The 21392-nt window shown below is 37.9% G+C and overlaps 1 protein-coding gene across 1 annotated transcript in view; it reads right to left on the minus strand.

The window, feature by feature from the left end:
• SYNE2 (spectrin repeat containing nuclear envelope protein 2) overlaps positions 1-21392 on the minus strand; it is a 206446-nt gene that overhangs the window by 46279 nt on the left and 138775 nt on the right. Inside the window, exons 79-89 of the mRNA XM_070942446.1 lie at positions 20116-20298; positions 18870-19013; positions 17387-17563; positions 16491-16646; positions 12344-12493; positions 10172-10342; positions 9201-9334; positions 6959-7151; positions 2357-2539; positions 1681-1803; positions 263-417 (exon numbers count right to left, since the gene is read on the minus strand). Coding sequence (XP_070798547.1) covers positions 263-417; positions 1681-1803; positions 2357-2539; positions 6959-7151; positions 9201-9334; positions 10172-10342; positions 12344-12493; positions 16491-16646; positions 17387-17563; positions 18870-19013; positions 20116-20298 — 1769 coding nt within the window. The remainder of the gene's footprint in view (positions 1-262; positions 418-1680; positions 1804-2356; positions 2540-6958; positions 7152-9200; positions 9335-10171; positions 10343-12343; positions 12494-16490; positions 16647-17386; positions 17564-18869; positions 19014-20115; positions 20299-21392) is intronic.

The following is a 21392-nucleotide window of genomic DNA, read 5'->3' on the forward strand; positions in this document are numbered from 1 at the left end:
CATATATTCAAAAGCAGATTCCAAAAATCCTATCTCGTGGAACTATTCCATGAGTGTTGCATGGAAACATTACTAGACTGCAACCAAAACTAAAACATGAATAAGGCTGCTTTATAGAAAATAGCTGTGAAAGAAAACATTGCATATACAATATAGTTTAGTCATAGAGCTCTCAAGACGTTAAATACTTTGGGTACAAATAAAGTGACATAAACTACTATGATGGAGTTACATCACAATATGAACAAAAAGTCCTCTTTACCTGCATTGCTCCAGAACTAGAGCTGTTTTCTGTGTCCACTGCCGATTAAGATTTTGTAATCTCTTTACAGTGAAGTCACAGAGTGGCAATCTAAAGCTGACTTCATTCAATCTCTCCATTTCAGGAGACAAAGATGCGAGACTCAATAATTGGCTCTGAAAAGAACAAATGAATTAAATACTAGAAAATCATGTTGATTTCTTGCAAATGTTACCCAAAAGAGCAAATCACTTCTTTGATATACGAAGAGGAGCAAAAACTTCCAGGTCTCTCTATACAATTTTGCATACCATAGAAATTAGCATAATAACTATTTATTAATGGGAAAAGTTTTCAGACTACTTTGCAATACCAGGGAAGGGTAAATATCATTGGGCCAAAGACCACACCTAGAGTACTGCATCCAGTTTTGGTCAGCACACTATAAAAAAGATGTTGAGACTCTAGAAAAAGTGCAGAGAAGAGCAACCAACCCAATGATTAGGGATTGGAGACTAAAACATATGAAGAACAGTTAAAGGAACTGGGCATGGCTAGTCTAGTGATGAGAAGGACCAGGGGAGACATGATAGCAGTATTTGAGGGGCTGCCACAGAGAGGAAGGGGTCAAGCTATTTTCCAAAGCACCTGAAGGCCAGACAAGGAATAATGAATGGAAACTGAACAAGGAGAGATTTAACCTGGAAATAAGGATAAATTTTCTGATAGTGAGAACAACCAACCAGCTTGCCTTTGGAGGTTGTGGGAACTTCATCACTTGAGACTTTCAAGAAGAGATTGGTCCAATCTCTTCTTGAAAATCTCAAGTGATGACCTACAAGATCCCTTCCAACTGTGTTAATCTGTATTTGTATGTGTTTTGCAAACTGATGTCTATTTCATTGCCTTAACTGTCTTAATTCTGTACTACTATGGCAAATCTAGACAGCATACTAAAAAGCAGAGACATCACTCTGCCAATAAAAGTGCGTATAGTCAAGGCTATGGTTTTCCCAGTTGCAATGTATGGCTGTGAAAGTTGGACCATAAGAAAGGCTGAGCGCCAAAGAATTGAGGCCTTTGAACTATGGTGCTGGAGAAGACTCCTGCGAGTCCCTTGGACTGCAAGGCGATCAAACCGGTCAGTCCTAGAGGAGATCAGCCCTGACTGCTCTTTAGAAGATGAAACTCAAATATTTTGGCCACTTAATGAGAACTCACTGGAGAGGAGCCTAATGCTGGGAACGATTGAGGGCAAAAGAAGAAGGGGATGACAGAGAATGAGGTGGCTGGATGGAGTCACTGAAGCAGTAGGCGTGAGTTTAAATGGACTCCAGAGGATGGTAGAGGACAGGAAGGCCTGGAGGAACGTTATCCATGGGGTCATGATGGGGCGGACATGACTTCACAACTACCAACAACTATAAACACAGACTTACCATGAGTAACTCCAAATTTTTATTGTTTTCACATGAATTGTCCAGTATTTCTGTGGAAATTTTAACATGATTTTCCAGTTTTTCCAAGGAATTCCCAAAATTCTCCAGTTGTAAAAGACCATACTGGGGGAAGAAAGAAATATAAAATACTGGTATTCTATCTGATTTAGCATATAGTTTCAAAAATATAGTTTACCTGAAAAAAAATGGCAAGTAACAGAAATAAAATGGGCTGTGGTGGCTGTAAACCAGAGATTTAACACTTTAAAACGTAAACAAAAATTGAAAAGGCCAAATTTTGCATCATATAGAACCTTGAATTATCTACTGCCCTGACAATTAAGTTGCAGTCTCTGACAAGATGTCAGCATGCCTGCAGATCTTCCCTATGTCATTTGACTTTTTATCTTTTTTAAAAAAAACCATTATTAGTAGCTAGCTTGCAAACATCAGCTTTCAATCTCATATTTGTCTCCAAAGGATGGCTTTTTGAAAAAAAATATATAAATGAGCAGTGACAGAATACATTCTCAAAATTCCAGGGTGGCTCATTATGCCAAAAGTGTGGGGAACCCAGATATATAAATGAAAGGTATTTTCTAAATACAGCATTCAGGAAAATTATACAACTTCCCACTCTCTTCTGAAAATGCTTATATCAAGCAATTAGCAGTACTTGATAAACATCTGCTTTCATCTGTAGCATCTTTTCCAGGTAGGAGATCCTTTGAAGTGGCTGGTGTTTCTCCTGAAGAAGGTTCTGTGTTTCTGGTTCAGCCAACTGAGTTATACTAGTATCGCCTGCTTCAGAAGCCTGAAGATAATATTCTTTGATGTCTTGAAGGCCAAGTTGCAGTCTCTAAAAATAAAGGAATTATGCCTTAAGAGAAGCAATGCAAGACCCCAAAACTAAGATTCTACCTGCCAGATTACAAGGAGGCACTGGAAGAGCGAACTATTAATCTAACTCTTACTCCCTGTCTTTTTGTCTATGCTCATTTTCAAGCCCTGATTTTTCACTGCTATTGGCACTAAAGACATCAAGAACGTTCATACAATGCAGCTGAGGTGCAGTTTGTGAATATTACACAGGTCTCCCAAATTAGATCTCAGCTTCCATTGGGGCAGTCTTCTGTGCTATAAATCCAGTGCTAAAACTGGACATGTAGCTGAAAAAATGTGCCCAACTTTATCCTAGGATCTTATAATTCAAAACAATGTTACAATAACAATAGTAATAGCAATATAAACACTTTATAAACTTAAACTGGAAAGCACAAAACAACAAATTTTTCAACTATAGTCTAGAACAGGGGTGTCAAACTCGTGTCATTGCAATGTCAAGTGACGTATCGGGACTTTTTCCCTCTTCGCTAAACCGGCTGGGGGTGTGGCTAGTGCGTGACACATCCGGCCCAAGGGCCACAAGTTTGACAGCCCTGCTCTTTGTTGTTAGTTGCGAAGTTGTGTCCGACCCATCGCAACCCCATGGACAACGTTCCTCCAGGCCTTCCTGTCCTCTACCATCTTCTGGAGTCCATTTAAGCTCATCCCTGCTCTAGAGTGTGCTAATTTAGGAATAAGACACATTGAACTTGGTAGGTCTATAGAATAGAGGTGTGGAGAATGTTATACAACTTCATAAGTAGATTTTTTAAAAGCGGAAAAGGTCTGAGTTTAGAAAATCAGATTAGGGAAATACAGCAGTCCAACCTTAATCCTATGCTGCATCTTCTAGATATGACATCCTTGTAATGAGAAGATTACAACAAGCTAACCAAACGAGAAGATTCCTCAATAAAGTACAACTGATTTGAGGTATATACATGCAGAGAGTTTGGGAGGGTTATCTTTGTAGGTAACAAATTGGAGGAATCAGGTCCCAGAATTCAAAAAGTCCTATTACTTTTGCTACTTCTTACTTATCTGATTCATGAATTTGCTCACAGAGTACTTCACTTGAAGTACCTTAAAACACCATTCAGACAATAAATTATTATAGCCAACATTTGTAAACCAACCACAACACCGAAAAGCCATGGTCTCCGGTCATAAGCACCTTAATTCTGGTAGAGGGTATATTTGAACAAAACCACTATATCTTCTGAAAGATAGTAAGGAGGTCTTCACATAAAACCTAGATTAACCAGACTGATGATGCCCCAGATCTTCAATCCTGAACATTTTTGGCATGCTTAATTCCCTTTAACTTTCTGACTGTATATGGTGAGCAATACAAAGAAAATTAAGAAAACTGTAGCTTGGTAGGTCTATTTTATGGAAAGGGAGGGGGAAATGCAATTGAGGAGCACCTTATACAAAGTATATAATTTAATACCATTTCCACTTAACACCAGCTACCTAAAAATCATGCTTTTGAGAATGAGAATCACAGCTTTGTAGTTAATGGGCATCAAATAAGTAGAAAATGCTAATTTACTACCATTAACAACAAATTTTGCCAATAGGACTGATGCTTGCCTGGCTTCTTAAACCTTTTTTCCCTTGTCACTGCTGCTTTTCAGGCTAAATGAGTTCCTTGCTCCAAAGGGGTCCATTTTAATTTCTTCACATTAGGCATCCTGAGCAATTTATTAAGGCCACACACACTTTTCTAACCATTTGCAAAAATGCAGAGAACTTTACCCTAAATCCTCAACCTCAGCTAAAACTGTTAGCACGGTGGAAAAAAGAAGATTAGGCTTAAAAGCACAACAAGTGGTCCGACAGATTCTTAATAGTCATTCACAACTGAAAAGAAAGTGGGAAAAAAAATGAATCATCCCCATCCATTAGGGTTCTTCTTTAGAATTACCCTTTATAAAAGAAGAATTGTTTAGCTCTCCACTGCTATTTTTTTGTTAGGTTGTGGGGCGGAGGGACGACTATTAACACCAGATGGCTTTACCAATTGCTTCTTGTTTGACAAAATTATCTTTTTTTAAAAAAACTGTTGTCCAGAGTCATGGAATTATATTGTAGAAAGCTGCTTCTATATTATTATAACGCAGCAGAAGCATTTCTACTGCTGTGTTACTACTTTTTCCTTATTACTGAGGAAAATTCTGAAATATTTCCCCCTACAGTATAGATCTGTTAAATTGATACAAAATGGACGTGGCCTGGCTCTGATTCTGCGAATACTACTGTACACATTTTTTTTAGTTCAAAGGTCAAAGATCTTGGCATAGAAGAAAGTTGTAATAAAGGTAAGCACTCAGGACCAGCTGAAATATCTTCGGCTTGGAATCATGACTAGGACCACAAGTCCTTAGATCTGTGATGGTGAACCTATGGCATGCATGCTACAGGTGGCACACAGAGCCATATATGTGGGCATGCGAGCATTGCCCTAGCTCAGCTCCAACGTGCATTCTCACACAGACCAGCTGATTTTCAGCCCTTCCGGGCCCACCGGAAGTCGGGAAACAGGCTGTTTCCGGCCTCCAGAGGGCCTTGGGGCTGGGGGTGGGGAAGGCCATTTTTGCCTTCCCCAGGCTCCTAGAAAGCCTCTGGAGCCTGGGGAGGGCAAAAAACGGACCTTCCAGTCCCACCAGAAGTCAGGAAATGGGCTGTTTCCGGCCTCCAGAGGGCCTCAGGGGGGTGGGGAAGGCCGTTTTCGCCCTTCCCAGGCTCCAAGAAAGCCTCACATTGTGCCAAAAGCAGGGGAAGCAGGAGGGTCATGCATGCATGCATGGGTGGGGTGGGGCCCATTGAATTATGGGTGTGGGTGCGAGCACGACCACCCATGCTCCCCCACTTTTCACACGTGACGGCAAAATGGTTAGCCATCACTGTCCTAGATTCTCTGGCAAGAAATTGAATTCCTTGGTAAAAAAGGTAGGTTCAGATTTATTCTCCATCAGGGTTTTGGGAATTCTTACTCCCAATCCAGATCTTTGTGGGAAAAGATCATGCTTTCCCCCACCTATAATTACACTTCTTTTTGAAAGCACATGTTCATAAAGATAACCTTGATACACACAGGGTGAAACTGGAATATAATTATTCATCTGGCAAAAGTCTTTACCAACATGAGCTGACTCAAGGATTAGATCCAAGACATTTAAAACACAGCTGTTTTGTTGTTGTACTTTAATTTTCTTTGAATCACCTTTGTAGAAATAAATTATAGTGAACATTTTTAATAACAAAAAAAAATGGATTTTGTTTACTTCAGCAAGCTTTAATATCATCAGTATTTGATTGAGAGTAGCGCTGGTGGTGGGTGAGTGCTATTTTGCATCCCAAAAGTGAATTTATGGTTTTGCAAAGTTAGTAACAGAAATCTAAAATAGGATCGGAAAAGGATAATAAATTGTGTTTTGTGATTTTCATGACCACAATTCTTCATATAAAAAATTAAATTGCATTAGGGAAGTCTACAGGACAAATGCAAGTTTCAGTTTTGATCAAATATTATTTTTGGCCAAGTTGTTTTGTTGTTGAAACAAAGCAACAAGCAACATTCCAATCAATTCCAAATTGAGATATTTGGTATCTATGGACAGTCAGGTTTTGGTATATGCTGGGAAAATCCTCTAAGCCCATTAGCTTTACAAATGCAACTAGCTGGTTACACTGAAACATAAAGTGATGGATTAGAAATTCCCTTACTTGAGCCTTAAAATAGCCCTCCAATTATAATTTACATCTGAACATTAATTTGAGATCATTGTGCTGCTGAAGCAGCATGAAACTGAATCAAACAGATCTGGCAGGAAAGCAGGTTTTCAGTGGAAAAATACAAGCCCTTCCCTATGCAAACTTTTGATTTTCATGGAAGAGGAACCTGGGTGAGGTCAATGAGCTCTAGGATTCCAACTGGCCCACTACAGAACAGGGCTAGATGCTTCCTGTGGCTGCTGGAAAGAACAGAGCGAAGGTTTTCTCTTTTTTGGTTCCAGTAAAACATTAACCTGATGGGAGATATCTACAAGGAAGATATTCCTGCTGACAACCTCTGCCATTTCCCACTACAGCAATCTCTGCCTTTACCACCACGCATATTGGAGTGTACTGATGCAAAAGTTATAGAGATGACAATGGTATTCACATGATGTCTGTGGGGGACTGGCAGCAAGGGACTCATACTTGGGAGGGACATAAGAAGGAGGCAGCAGAGAAGGGGAAGAGTCCCCTTCCCTGCTACTCACTCCTCCAACAAAAGCAGACACTGCTGTTCCTGCCCTTCTGTGAGGGCAGCAACCTTGCTGGCCTCTTTTTCAAGTCAGGGGAAAAGAAACATTGGCTTCTTCTTACATTCTTCCATCCTTACTTTTATATTCTCTGCCTTCTCCGTAAGAAAATCCATTGTACAGCTTGAAAGTGTATCAGGCATCAACTGGGAATCATACTGTTCTTCATATTTGTCTAGTTTTGCTGAAACCTCTGTAGAGAATTCCCACAAGTGCAAATGTGCACGAGCTTTATGTAGTTTCTCTTCAATATTTTTGTTTGTCAATATCCACCTATAAAAGAGATAAAAGTGGAATACAAGAGCAAGCAATTTACTCAGCATTACAAAATCCACTAATTTATTTGTAATAACAGAATTAAGCAATTTGCTCTGGAGGCTGAAAATATTTCTACTTAAACCCCAATAAGCCTCTAAGGCAGGGGTGAAATCCAGCAGGTTCTGACAGGTTCTGGAGAACTGGTAGCAGAAATTTTGAGTAGTTCAGAGAACCGGCAAATACCACCTCTGGCTGGTCCCAGAGTGGGGTGGGAATGGAGATTTTGCAGTATCCTTCCCCTGCAGTGGGGTGGAAATGGAGATTTTGCAGTATCTTTCCCCTGCCATGCCCACCAAGCCATGCCCACCAAGTTACACCACACCCACCAAGCCATGTCCATAGAAGAACCGGTAGTAAAAAAATTTGAATTTCACCACTGCTCTAAGGTCTCTTTGCAGGAAGAATGCCTTTCAGAGGGAAACTTCAATTTCCAAGGAAGATACATTTTTCCTCGCTCCAATGCCTTCCCATTTCTCTTTATGATGTTTCCAGTCAAATTGGAGGCAATGATGGAACAAGCACAGGATTTCTTCCCACACGAGTAATATTGTGGAGGAAACCCAACCAACATGGTTGTAGCTCCTATCTCCGGAGCCCAATGATAGTTCCAAAGAGGATGTTCTCAATTCTCAGCTCACGAACAGCCTGCCTCATAAGAAGGTTGGTACTGCCCATCTTGAAGGAGGCAGTGATGCACCTTCTCCTTACCTGAACAACCAGAACCTTCTCTTCTTGAAGCAGATTGTTGAGAAGTTGGTAGAGCTATTGTTGCATAGAACCCTGAAGAAAAAGGATTATCTGGACCATTTTCAGTCTGGTTTTAAGCCTGGGTATGGGACTGAAAACACACTGGTTGTGTTTGTGCATAAACTTCTGGCAAGGCTAAGAGCAGTGTGACTGTTCTGCTATTGCTTGAACTCAGAGTACCTTTCAGTGCCATTTATCTCTACTCAGAACATCTTATTTACCATATTTTTCGGAGTATAAGACGCACCTTTTTCCCCCCTAAAAGGGGGTGAAAATTTAGGTGCGTCTCATACACCAAATGCAGCCCCACCCACACACTGGCCCCACCCTTTGGCCTCTGCCTCCCAGCAGTTACCTCCTTGCAGCAAACAGCAAGACGAAACAGCTCCTTTCAACTTCAGCACAGCCTAATTAGCACAAGTTGATTGGATTCGCGTCCTGACTAGCTATTTTGTGTGGGCCTCTGCTGCTTGCTGCAAGGAGGTAAATTGCTGGAGCAGATTTTTTTTCCTTGTGCTAATCAAGCTATGCTGAAAACGAAAATGAAAGTAAAGCTGGCTATTTGCTGTTTGCTGGAGCAAGGCAAAATTGCTGGGAGGCAGAGGAAGAGGCAGATTTCTTTTTCTTGTTTTCCTCACCAAAAAAGGTAGGTGCATGTTATAGTCTGGTGTGTCTTATACTCCAAAAAATAAGGTACTTCTGGGTACAATTCAAGATATTGGTTAGAACTGGGAGCAAGCAACTAAGTGCATGCCAGCTACTGGGAATGGTATGGTGTCAAGGGACTGAATTTACTTGTGCCACAGAAAATGAATGAGATTAAAGTTTGAAGAACATGAGGGCCTTTAAAAAGTTTCCCAATATAATATTTTTTTGTATCTTCTGCTTGGAATTAAAGCAATGGTGGTAGACTGAATCCTTAGTTTAAGGTACCATCGGGTCCTTTTTCTTTTTTAACTTTTTCTTATTTTTCTGCCCAGGAAGGCTATAATTGCAAAAATCATTGCAAAAATTTAGATAAACAGTTGCGATTAGCACAACAGTGTCCAGTGTGCAGAGCAAACTAAAGTGATTTACACAATCACTTTGTCCCTAAAAGATAAGGATGATCAAATTAAAACCATTTTATTGATCTCCTATATAAATTAAGCACTATCTTATGTCTGCTGGCAATAACTGCAATTGTATTAGCCAGAAATAATTTTTTGAAGTCAGACTTCTAAATGGTGAAAGGGGAAAAAAAAAAAAGTATTGTACCTTGTGCGTGCCTCTTCGTGTTTTTGCTCAATAATCTCTGAGAATGAGGGATCACACACTTTCTTCAGGTTATCAACAGCAGTCTGGAGCCTAGCCCAGATTTCTTTGTTTCCCTCAGCTTTATCTTGAAGAGACTGTGGAAAGAAATGCCACTTAATTAGTTACAAATATGATGATGCTTGAGATGGTTATTGGTGCGCTACCTTATATCCGTCCTTCCAAGACAGCATATTTTCACCAATTTAGCAGGATGTGGATTGTGACAAGGTTGCCATTGGTGAGCATGCTTTTCTAGATTGGCAAAAGGTGTGTGTGTGTGTGTGTGTGTGTGTGTGTGTGTGTGTGTGTGTGTGGTGCGGGGTCTTCCAGACTCACTCTTCCTTTCAAGAGGCTTGGAGAACAGAAACATCTTCTCACCTCTTGATCCTTTGGGGCTTAGAAACGTAGTGTGAAAACTCACTAACTTTGTACAAAGAATATGTGCTTCTCCCAAGCTGATAGTCCTGAGACTAATGGAGTACAATTCTCATTACAGATTAACTCTCCAGAGCTTTCTACAGATAAACCCTAAAGGATTCTGGTTCATGCTCTCTCTCTCATATTGCTCATGGCACATCATTTTCTCTTTTCCCAAGTTAGAGGAAATTGTAGTTTTGCTGGTTTATTTCATCTGTAAAATCATGATTTATGCTTTCTGCTCCAAGCAAGATCAAGCATCAGGGTTTGTTCTTGATGTTCATTCTCTGGTTTTTAGGTCTTGCATAAATCAATCTGCTACTTCATTTCAAACTGGAGAAATACAGTATGTGGGAGGAACAGCATATGGGCCCAGGATATCTGTTATGATTCAATCATACAACACCACCACATACTCATTTGGCATTAATACCTAGAGCAGCTCCTTATTTTTAAGAAGGAATATTGTGGAACCAGCACATGGAGTTCAGCACATTGGTCTTTGTGAAACATACCTGGAGATCTTCCACTTGCTTTTTCAGTGACTTCATTGTAATGAAAGGATTCTTGCTATGCTCCAGGAAATACACAGCATTTGCAAGCATCAGCCTGATTTCATCCCAAACTTCATCGTAAGTCTTCCAGTACTCTAAAGCAGATTCTGTAGAAGACTTCAGCTGGGCAACCTGCAAACATACAAGCCTGTGCTTAAAAAGGATGTATATGAAATTACTTACTAGGACATTTGAAAACTGCTTAAGAGATACCCCCTGTTGATTTTCTATTACATCATTTTCTTTCTAATACAGTACATGCTGGATTAAAAAAAACCCTCTAAGTATTTATTTAATAATGTAATATATAAATGATTTCAGGAGTACTAGTACATGCTTCAAACGTTCAAAGAAAGAAAAAATCACCAATCTGTATAAGAGACCGCAGTATTAGAATAATTTTCATTATCAATTTAATTTGAGGACAAAGTCCTGTTGTGCTTGTAGAGTTCATTCCAGCATGCTTGGTTAACGGAAGACGTACAGGAATAAAAGTATTGGTTTCACTCTCTTGAATGCTGACATCTCAGCAGGAAAACTCACAAATTCAGAAATGCCTGCAGAGTTTTCAACTACAGAAGGAACAGACAACTCAGCTGCAAGTTTTTGTTCCATGAAAGCTGAAAATTGCTATTAAACAGTTTTGGGTTTCTATTATTTCAAAGATTTGTTATAAACTAACTGCAGCTAAGCAGCATCTACAGAACTTTGGCAGTTATTGTACCAAGCATAATGAATTAATGGCTGAATTGGGAGATAAAATCTTGGTTTCATATTTCACTTTTGCCACGATAGCCCACATGCAGAAAAACATTAACAGTTAAGGTTTCAAATTGGAAAAGTAAAAGATGATATTCTTAGCAGCTAGTGCCAATCAGAATAATAGACAATATTTGACTAGATGCGCAAATAGTCTCATTTCATGATGTGCTAGACAAAATCTGCCAACTTTTGACTTTTCCAGTTACAGAAGGTCAATAGTGGATTACATTCTCTTGTAACTGAGATCTCAGTAAACACTGACTTTTAGGATGTGTCAAAACTTATAAATTTAGCCATCTGTCAAAAATATCCACCAAGCACAGAAGTTTTGTTATTTACTTATTGGCCTATTATTCTGAAAGTTTTAAAAAATCAGATATGGTATATAGAAGGTGAGCATAGAATTTATTCCTTCAGAATCTCAGGTCATCCAATGAACTAATAGGAGGCTCAAGTCTTTTTTTCAGACAACCCATAATAATCTTGTGGAATTCATTACCCTGAGAGGTGGAAATAACCATCAACTAAGAAACGCCAAAACAATCAGGCACATTATGGAGGATAAACAATCAGTAGCAGCTATTCATAATGATGACATATCATTAACTTCACTATTAGATTGCACTGGTTGGTCTTTAATCACAATAAAAATAATTGATTTTCTTTTTCAGTATTAGAGAAAATACAGTCCCAGTTACTAAGGAGCAAATGGAGCTTCCCTGGCTCCCATGTATTGTTGGTTGATTTCTGCCTGATCATTAAAGTCATCTAAATTGACTTCTTGATTAATTTAAATTTGTGAGATCTAGTAGGATGGCACATATAGTTCACAGAAAATATCATAGTTTTAATTTCTAACAATCATAACAGAAGATCGTCCTCTCAATTCTGGACATGTGAGTAGGTAGGAAAACTGCTTTTAATTATTAGCAAAGGAAATATCCTTTTTCTGACTAGACCCACTATAACAGCATCTACAATCATCTATTAACATTTATACTTTAATTTTCTCTTAAACAAAAGTTTGTTTAAGTAGATGAGAGCATTTCAGATATAAATGGAAGTGGTAAAATTAAGAAAGATTAGACAATACTTTTGAATTCAAATGATTGCAGACATGCAACAGAACTATTCATTCAGAAGCTCAACTGCACATGAAAACCTGAGAGTCTTCAGGCCAAACTATACATTGTATTTATTATCTGTTTTTCTTTTCTTTATACCTATTTTAAGAATATAGATATCTCATTTTCCCTTCGAGGATCCTATCTTTGTGTAGAATGGTTTCAAATCCTAGCTTGGAAAGAAACCACTGGGTGACATTTAACAAGTCATTAATTCTTATACATAGCCAAAAATAAAGATATCAACCTGATTGATAATGCTAGTTCTCATTTCAGCCAAATCGGTGGTTGTGAACCCTACTTTCTTGGCAGTATCAGCACAATCCTTTAAAGCTGTGAGATTGTTTTTCAGTTGATCCACTTCCTTAGACTTCACAGCAAGCTGATTTTCTAACACCTGATAAATAGACATAAGAGGAAAGACATTATTCTTTGAGTAGAATTTGGGGGGGAGATCAACATTTAACATTAGAACGTGGGGCATATTTTCTAAAGATCAATGCCAAGTAACATGTTAAATTAAATGGAACAAAAGTTTTTTTTTAATACTTAAGAACAACATAAGCATAGCCCAATTGGATCAAATCAAGTCTCATAGTAGTCCAGTGTTTTATTTCTCAGTTCTCATACCTTATAAACAGGAGATGAAGACATACCTCTTTTCCATCACTGTTCCCTGAATTTTGTATTTGGAGACATGCTGATATCAGAGAGAGAGGGGGGGAAGGGAGGGGGAGGGAGGGAGGGAGGGAGAGGGGGGAGGTATGGAGATATACAGTAGATATAGATATATATGCTTGCATGCATGCATGTATGCATGTATGTAATCCACCCTTAAAACTGTGTAACATACCGGTTCAATACTATGTAACCCTACAGGTTAATAATGCATTACATCAATAAGTCTCTTTTGCCCGTTCTAAATCTTTTCTAATCTGTTTCAATGGATAGCTCCCAGTCTCACTGCTTTGAGAAAAAGACATTTTGTTCACTTATCCATTTTCTCTAGGCTTTGTACACCTTGATCCTATACTCCCTGTCTCAGATCCTTTTTCTCTAAACTGAAGAGTTCCAGGCAGTCTTTTGTCATAAGGAAGGCCATCAATAATTTTGGTTGTCTTTTTTTCCAATTATGTTATATCCTTTCCAAATCATACACAGTGTTCCAGATGGAGACAGACTGTGGATTTGTATAAAGGAATGTCAGAATTGTCAATTTTATTTTCAATCTTTTTCTAATGATCCCCAACATGGAATTTGCCTTTTCCACACTGAACACTGATTCAAAAATCTTATTGATCTTTGACCCCAATATTTTTCCAGATTAGATATATACAGCTCAGCATATATGAAATCCAGGGGAAGGGGAAGTTTGGCTGCAAAGTGCAACTTAACTGCCACTTAGGTGACTATTAATTCACTGTAATGAGCTCCTTATATCAGAAAACAAAGCTCCTTATCTATATATATATCCACTCTTGGTTTTTATTCCAAGTATTTTATTATTATATTCAAACTTGCATGAAGTTCATTTATAAACAAACTAAAAAAAAAAATCCACTGGTGTCATTACAGAATTTTAAGGAGGGGATCTCCAATCCCCGAGCCGTGGCCCAATACCATGCCATGGCCCATTTGGAACTGGGCTGTGGAAGGGGAGGGGGGGCAAGCGTGCCTGTGCTGCCACTCACACAGAACAATCCCCTCTCCCCCACCCCTGCTGGTCCACAAAGCTGAAAGGTTGGGGAAAACTGCCTTAAGGGAATGCAGTTATGTCCTTTGATTGAGAGAGTTGCCCATTTATTTTTACATTTTGAATTCTGTTAGCAATTCATAAAAGAACAGGCAATCATGCCACTAAATTTCTTAGCAGCCTTTGATGGGGGTACTTGGTTAAAGGCTTTTTGGAAATCTAAATATATAAAGTCAACAGGTTCACTTTCATGCCTTTCAGCATTTTAAAACACTCTAAGAGAGCTGAGACACGATTTACTTTATCTATTTATTAAAGGTATATTCCACCCATCTCACTCTTTATGGAATCTATGTTGATTCTTTATGGAATCTATGTTGATTTTCCTTCAGCAAGACTTGTTCTGCTACATATTTAGTCTTTTTTCCTGTGACTACCATTTCTACAAATTGAAAGCAGCTGGCAGTCAGCAGAAGTAGCCTGCAGTACTGCATTTTAACCACTGTGCCACCGCGGCTCAATGCATATCTATCTTAAATCCCCCATCCTTGGAAAAAATCCTTAGTAAAAGTGTCTATTAAACAAGTACTGGCTCTCTCTTATGGGATTATACATAGTACTTCCTCCAGTTTTTGCACAGAATAACAAACCTGTGTAATGAAGAGCTCAAGGTGTTGTACATAAGGCTCCTCCCTTCTATAGTGTAGCACCTAATCTACCACACTGGCTTTTTTTTTTTTTTTAATTTGATTTATATGCCGCCTTTCTCCGGAGACTCGGGGCGGCTTACAAGGTGCTAAGCATCTTGGTATCACTTTTTATGATTTGAAGATGAGTCTTTTAAATTCCAATCCACTATCTTTACCATTATGGTTTTGATAATTGCTGCCTGAAAGAGTTGCTTACTCCTGAACCAGGTCCAGTCACTCTTTCTTAGCCTAACTTATAACACAGGAGTAGTGATGAAGGTAAAACAGGTGAAAATACAGATACTGCCTTTTTCTACTTGCATCAAAGGTGGACTATACATGTAAGAAGGAAAGACAGCACTAATCAGGCAAGAACAGCCAAGCATCTGCAAAGTTTAGATACCTTCTGAGTTCATCTGGCATTAGGAAATCTAAGTTAGAGAAGCTACGTGCATAATTTTATTAGCAAAGAATAATATTAGAAGTATGTTGGCTGATACTTGTCCCCCCTAATCAGAAACAGCAGTATCTTTTATGTAAATTAAGTACAAAATCCAAATTAAGTAATTTACGTAGGTCATGATCTTACTTTTTTAATATAAACTGTGATATATACTGTATGCTTATTTATAAATGTGGCTAAGATTGGAGGTGGGGAAATATCTCTTGTTCATTTTTAAAGTTTTCTTTTAAAATCTTGAAAAATTCTTCCTGGTTTTATTTAACTTCTTGGTTTCCCTTCTTCTATCCCCTGGTGTGTGTACCTGCTCACTAAGAGAGTTTCAATCTGTCCCTTATTTATTTACAAAGCTTCTTACTGGCTAGTTGGATTGAATCTCCATCTCTCAGCTAGAAAAATGAAGATGCTCCAGAGCTCAATAAACATTGCAGAGAATAAATAGCAAAATTACTGTTACTTTTCAGTTTGACTGTAGTAGAGGAATGGGGTAACCATAGCAATAAAGCAAAAAATAAACGCTGCACCTTGTATGAGGAAGGAGTCAAGAAAGACACAGCAAATATGATTTGCCACTATTATTTTGAGAATAACACAATCTTCCTCAACATGGTATCCTTTAGATATATTAGGGTCAAAAGAATTTTGCTCCAGGTTTCGCTCTGAGAAAGTATCAGTGGTTTCGTCAGGGACTATTCAGTGCTGCTCAGAGAAAACCAATGTAATTAATATACTAGATAAGCTATTGGGATAGGATGATGTGGATAGCCACCAACCTAAATGAAGATAAAACAAATTCATTAGGGGTATGGCTATCAATAGTTACTATTCTTGAAGATTCTAGAATACATCCAGTACTCGCAATAGTCCTGGGAAATTGGGAATTTTGTATATGCTTCTGATCGGCCAGAGTGTGAAACACAAAACTGCTCTTTGGTCTGATCCAACAGGGCTCTTTTTATGACCTTATACATTCTCAGATGTAAGGGAAACAAAGTAATGCATTAAGCAGCATACTGGTTTTTCTACAAACTCTATATAACTCCATTCAGGAGCTTAAAGAACATGTGGAACAAGATGATTCTATAGATTCATTTGTCCTCCAGTTCCATCTTAGTCAAAAAAAGAGCCCAGTTAATTCTACTGGAAGCTAAGGAAAGCTCCATTTCCTGCATTTTCTCCCTGGCACATGCCAACCGGGAGGGCATTTACAGCTATATCAGGGAGTAAACAGAACAGACCCTTTTGAAAGGCAGTTCTAAGATCAATTATTTTTTAGTTTTTTTTTCTTCTTCACCAAACTGTCTCCCCGAGGGACCATTCTATTGATCCATTTGTACGAGCAGATATCAGAGTTTATTTCCCTCCTTTCTTTGTTTTCCATTGTGATCTGTTTTATTAGGTCAAATTTGAATGGATTGGATTTATTAACGGTTGTGGACAATTACTGTGTTGTTTTTTAATTTCAAGGATAAATCCACATATATTGTCCTGAATATATAGGAAGAAAGATAGGATTAAAATGTTGAAGGTCATCAACAAAATGAAAATTTACCTTGCAGTCTTTTAATGTGCCCTGTGCAAGAATAGAACTTGCTGGGCTCTTCAAATGCTTTAGCCTTCTGCTTTGTGCTTCTAGCCAGCTGCCCAAAGATTGTGCTTTGTTTTCATTTTTAACAACAGATTCCAAAATATGCTCCAATTCCTTTATCTGCATAGGGGACAATTTGTAATTATTTACAAAATTTAGGAAAGTTTTGAAAATTTTAGTTTATGGCAATAAGCATAGAAGAAAGAAAATTTTCCCCCATTTTCTACAAAGTGCCTCATATTTTAATTTATCATTGTAGCAGAGTTTCTGGACTCAGATATAACAGAAGAAAGTTTCAGACCACCTCCAAATACTAACTTTAAACTACTTTACTTAATTGGAAATGTAAAGAGAACATGATTGTGTTGTCATTGCATTAGTCCTATCCCTTGACTGGCTGCTGTGCCAGTGGGGCAACATAAACCAACATGGGTATAAAGCAGGCTTACTAAGGTCTATGGATTAGGGAAGATAGATGAGAACTAAATCTATATTTGCTTTAATTCCTGCTGGCTTTACAGCTGCCTGGAGAATCTTTGTTTATTTCTAACCCTTGATGCAGATCTGAACAGCATCAGACCTTGCAGAAGGGACAGGAATGCCACCATGATAGGCTTCTGTCCAGTGAGCAGCAGTGAATGTAGGCAAATCACAAATTGGGTGGAGACGAGTTGCATCAACCTCTCTGCCTGATTTCTCCAACTGCAGCCTTTCCAGGCAGAACCCTAACTGCCATTCTGAAGAGTTCGCTGCAGTACAGAGAACACAGCAATGAAGCTGTGGTGGATGGGTGATCTTCCACTAGGCGCATCTGAAGTTGACTCACATTCTCCGCAAAAGGTTTTAAAGGACATTCAAACCTTTTCATTCAGAGTCCCTTGCAAATGGTGCCAATTCATATTCAATTCCCCGAGACATTCTGCAAATGACGTCCTCTCATAACGCTTGCTTTCAACATCACAAGGTGTCAACTGTAGTAGTGACTGGTTCACATAATCAACTATCCATTGTTTAAAGTTCATTTCCATCACATATTCCTAGAAACGTAAAATACAATTCTGTCAAAAGAAACATTATTTTCTATGCAGCAAATAGAGTTTTGTTCCTTTATAACCGATTCGGCTGTTAAGTGACAACAGGATAGATGCTCAAAGCTATAATAACTCATAATTGTATGGCCAAGTCCCTTGCTCATAGTTAAAGAGCATAATGATCATGGGCATTTAAAAAGTGTAACTGCCTATAATGATCATTTCAGTGGGGGCAATGGAAGTTGTAGTACAATACATCTGTGAAGGCATCAAATTAGAAAGAGATTGTGAGTTCAGTTGAAAAAACATTCTGAGAGAAGGAAAGGCAAATGTTTTCTATATTGCTGCCAATATATTGCTGGATGCAGTCTCCTCCTTCTGAGAGACAGGATTCCTATAAGGATTTTATAAGTATGCTTAAGTTTGCCTTTTTTTCCTCCCAACTCATTTTTCTCTTATGAGTGATCCATAAAAGAATGATACCATTTAAAGACATTGACAAATAATTGTGTGACAGTGTTAGCACTACTTGTCTAGCTTTATTTGCATGGTAATATTAGTGAATTAAACACAGAAAATCTCCAAAAGGGGGAAAAAAACATTTGGTCATATAGACAAAACGAAAGGCTAAAAAGCCTTCAGTGGGGAAAAAAACCTGACAACAACATTTTGACAGATGTATTGGTCCCTGTTTTACCACAGATTAACTGCATAATAGATCTCTAGAAGTGGAAAGAAAACTCTAGAAGAAAACATTACATAGAGATTCCAGATATTTAGAAGCCTGATTTTACCTACTGTATATATCACTCTATCTTGGGAATGAATAAATATTTGATATACAAATATTAATATCTCACCTTCCCACAACTCATACAGATAAACGTGACAGAAACCTGCTAATTGCTGTCTGGACACGCAGTTTGGTAGAATGATAGGTAGGGGGAAAATAAGATGAAGTAGACAATATTAGGATAAATAGATGATAGATAGATAGATAGATAGATAGATAGATAGATAGATAGATAGAGAGAGAGAGAGAGAGAGAGACAGACAGACAGACAGACAGACAGACAGACAGACCGACCGACCGACCGACCGACCGACCACACATGGTGGACCAAATCGATGATGCAAGGATATGCACTCACTTCCTAAGGATATATAGAATATTATTCTAATTCCCTTTCTTTTGATCTCCGTTGACTCAAACAGATCACATAGTATGATTCCTTATTTGGATATTATTTTATTTTCTGCCCAAAGGAAATGAAACCATTTCTAGACATCATGAACTTAGTGTCTCACTTACCTTGTATCTCCTAAGAAGATCTTTCAAGCTGGCAGAACTTTGTAAATGAATTACAACCTCATCTCTTCTTTGCTGATCTATGCAATTCATCCAGGCATTCAGTTCTGTGATGGCTTCATAAGATGGCAATTTTGCCATCTGTAGCTGTTAGAAAATTATACTATTAGACTTATTTTTTAAAGGAACAAAATCTAATGTATTTTCTAAGATATTTAAAGAAAAACACAGAATGTTCAAGTTAGAAGTATTTTTCTATGGAATCTTTTTCATTTGTTACTTGGCAGACACATGATGAACTGTGCTATGCATTTTTGGTGGCTTTCTAAATGGGCATTTTTCATAACTGTGGGAGAAGTAGGAAGTTCTAAAAGGTGATCAAGAGCTCCTTGGTTATAGATTGCAATAGCTGATGTCATTCACATGAGGACATCATGATACACATGTCATCATCTTATCTTCTTCTCCCACGACAATACAGGAATCATATGCTAAACTCTCCTGTCTGTAATCTTTAACTGGGCAAAACAGTGCACCGTAGGGCAACAATTTTTGAAACAAGGGTCATGGAATAACTTACATAATGTGACTAAAACCCAGAACCCATGACTCCCATGAAATTGAAATCGGGAAAATTTTGTAAAATATTTTATGACATAAAAATATCATCAAACATTTTAGGGCACAATGCAAAGTGGCATAAAACATTCCCCGCTGTTCAGCTGCTGATGTTTGACTTTGCAATACCATTCAGAATGGGCTATTTTCAAGGCAGATACATACATCTCTGAATATCTTCCTGAATTTTTAAGAACTTTTCCAGTGAAGGCAGTCTATATTATTGAAGACTTTGAGAAATCTGGTAAGGAAATACCTCTGAAATGATTACTGAAGGGGTTATGGGTTGTCTAGTATGTTTTAAACTGCTGAGTCATTTGCTATTACAAGTCAAAGATAAAGAACAGTATTGAGCAATTTCAGTCAAACTTTTTAGTGGACAATTGTGAATCAACATCCTTGAGTTTTATACAAATGCTTGTAATCAGTATCACAAGCAAGAACGGCAACAAAGGTAAGTAGTATTTAATACTTCGGAATGATGGATTCTCCATAGATAAAAGAGGTAAATAAGGTTTCTAAAACAGAGAAATGGCAGATCAATGTAATGTTCTGCAGTGTGCAATTAATAACTATGGCAGTCTTCAAAGTTGTTCATGCCTAGTAGCTTTGCTGATGAATTACTTTTTACCTGGTGAAACTTCTCTTGGATGCCTGGTAATTGAACAACCAGGTCGGTCCATCTCTGCTCATACTCTGCCAAAGCTGAGCGCAACTTTGCATCATCAGATTCCTTAATAAGCAACAGCTGATTTCCAGTACTTATGACAGAAGATTTCAAGGAAGATTTATCATCAACTTCTTTAGAGAATTCCTGAAGAAACATACAAAATAAAAAAATATGGTATGCATGAACATATTGTGTTAAAAAAGCTTGTTAATTATTAATTATATTAATAATTTAATATAATTATGAAAACATTTTAAACCGAAATAAAATATTGTTCTCCTCCCCTCCACTTTTTAAAGAATAAGCCAAGCACTAGTTAGGTATCCTGGACAGAGCTGGGAATAGACTGAGGAGGCCAAAGTCCAAACCTTTGCTCAACATGATTTACTCTTTATATTTTACATTTTAGAGCACCCAAAAACAGTACTGTAGGTTTAGATGGAAAAGTATATTTAGGTCAATTAGACCCAGGTTCAAACTTTCTGTATTGACATTTTCCATTTATGTATTATATTTTTGTCTGCCCTCTGGACAGATAGGTGACTAATGATAGTAGGGACCAAATGGAAGCGAGATGAGAAAGTCATTCAGATGACAAAGTCAAAGATAATTGCAAGAATGAGGGTTAAAACATAAAAATGTAAGAGCTATAAAAGATGAGAGGAGAAATTGCAATCTTATATAAAATAGCTATTGGTTCTAGCTGTTATCTTCCAACAGTAATTATACTTAGACATTAAATTCATAAATGATTCTTGTCTGGATAGATTATAATATAATTCATTCCCATATGCTGGTTGTGAATGACACAACCAGCTGCATAAAAGAGAATCTGCCTGCTATCTCTAAAGGTAATGGCAGGGGTGGGTGGTCTGGAGAAAATCGTAGAACGCTTGACTCAGTAAATAGGGCTTTGAGGTTACATTCAAATATCACATTAAGTCAATGTTAGTTTTAAGCTCAATTTTTTGAACAGTCAGTCTTGTAAACAATTATAACTGACTTGGAACAATTTCCCTTTATTTTCTTTCATTTACATTACATCTTTGCAGTTTGGTTAGAGGTTTGCATGAGACATACTGTAATACCAAATCAGGAATAAGCCAGAACATTATAAATAATTGTTACATCTCTACATACCAAAATCACATCAAGTCACAACTATAGTCAGTAACAAACCATGATTTTGAACTGTAATTTATTATCATAAAATACAACACAGTTATTCACCCAGCCTT

The sequence above is a fragment of the Pituophis catenifer genome, unplaced genomic scaffold (assembly GCF_029215685.1).
Source record: "Pituophis catenifer annectens isolate HBS135680 unplaced genomic scaffold, rPitCat1.0.hap2 SCAF_1, whole genome shotgun sequence".
In the NCBI taxonomy this organism is placed as follows: Eukaryota; Metazoa; Chordata; class Lepidosauria; order Squamata; family Colubridae; genus Pituophis; species Pituophis catenifer.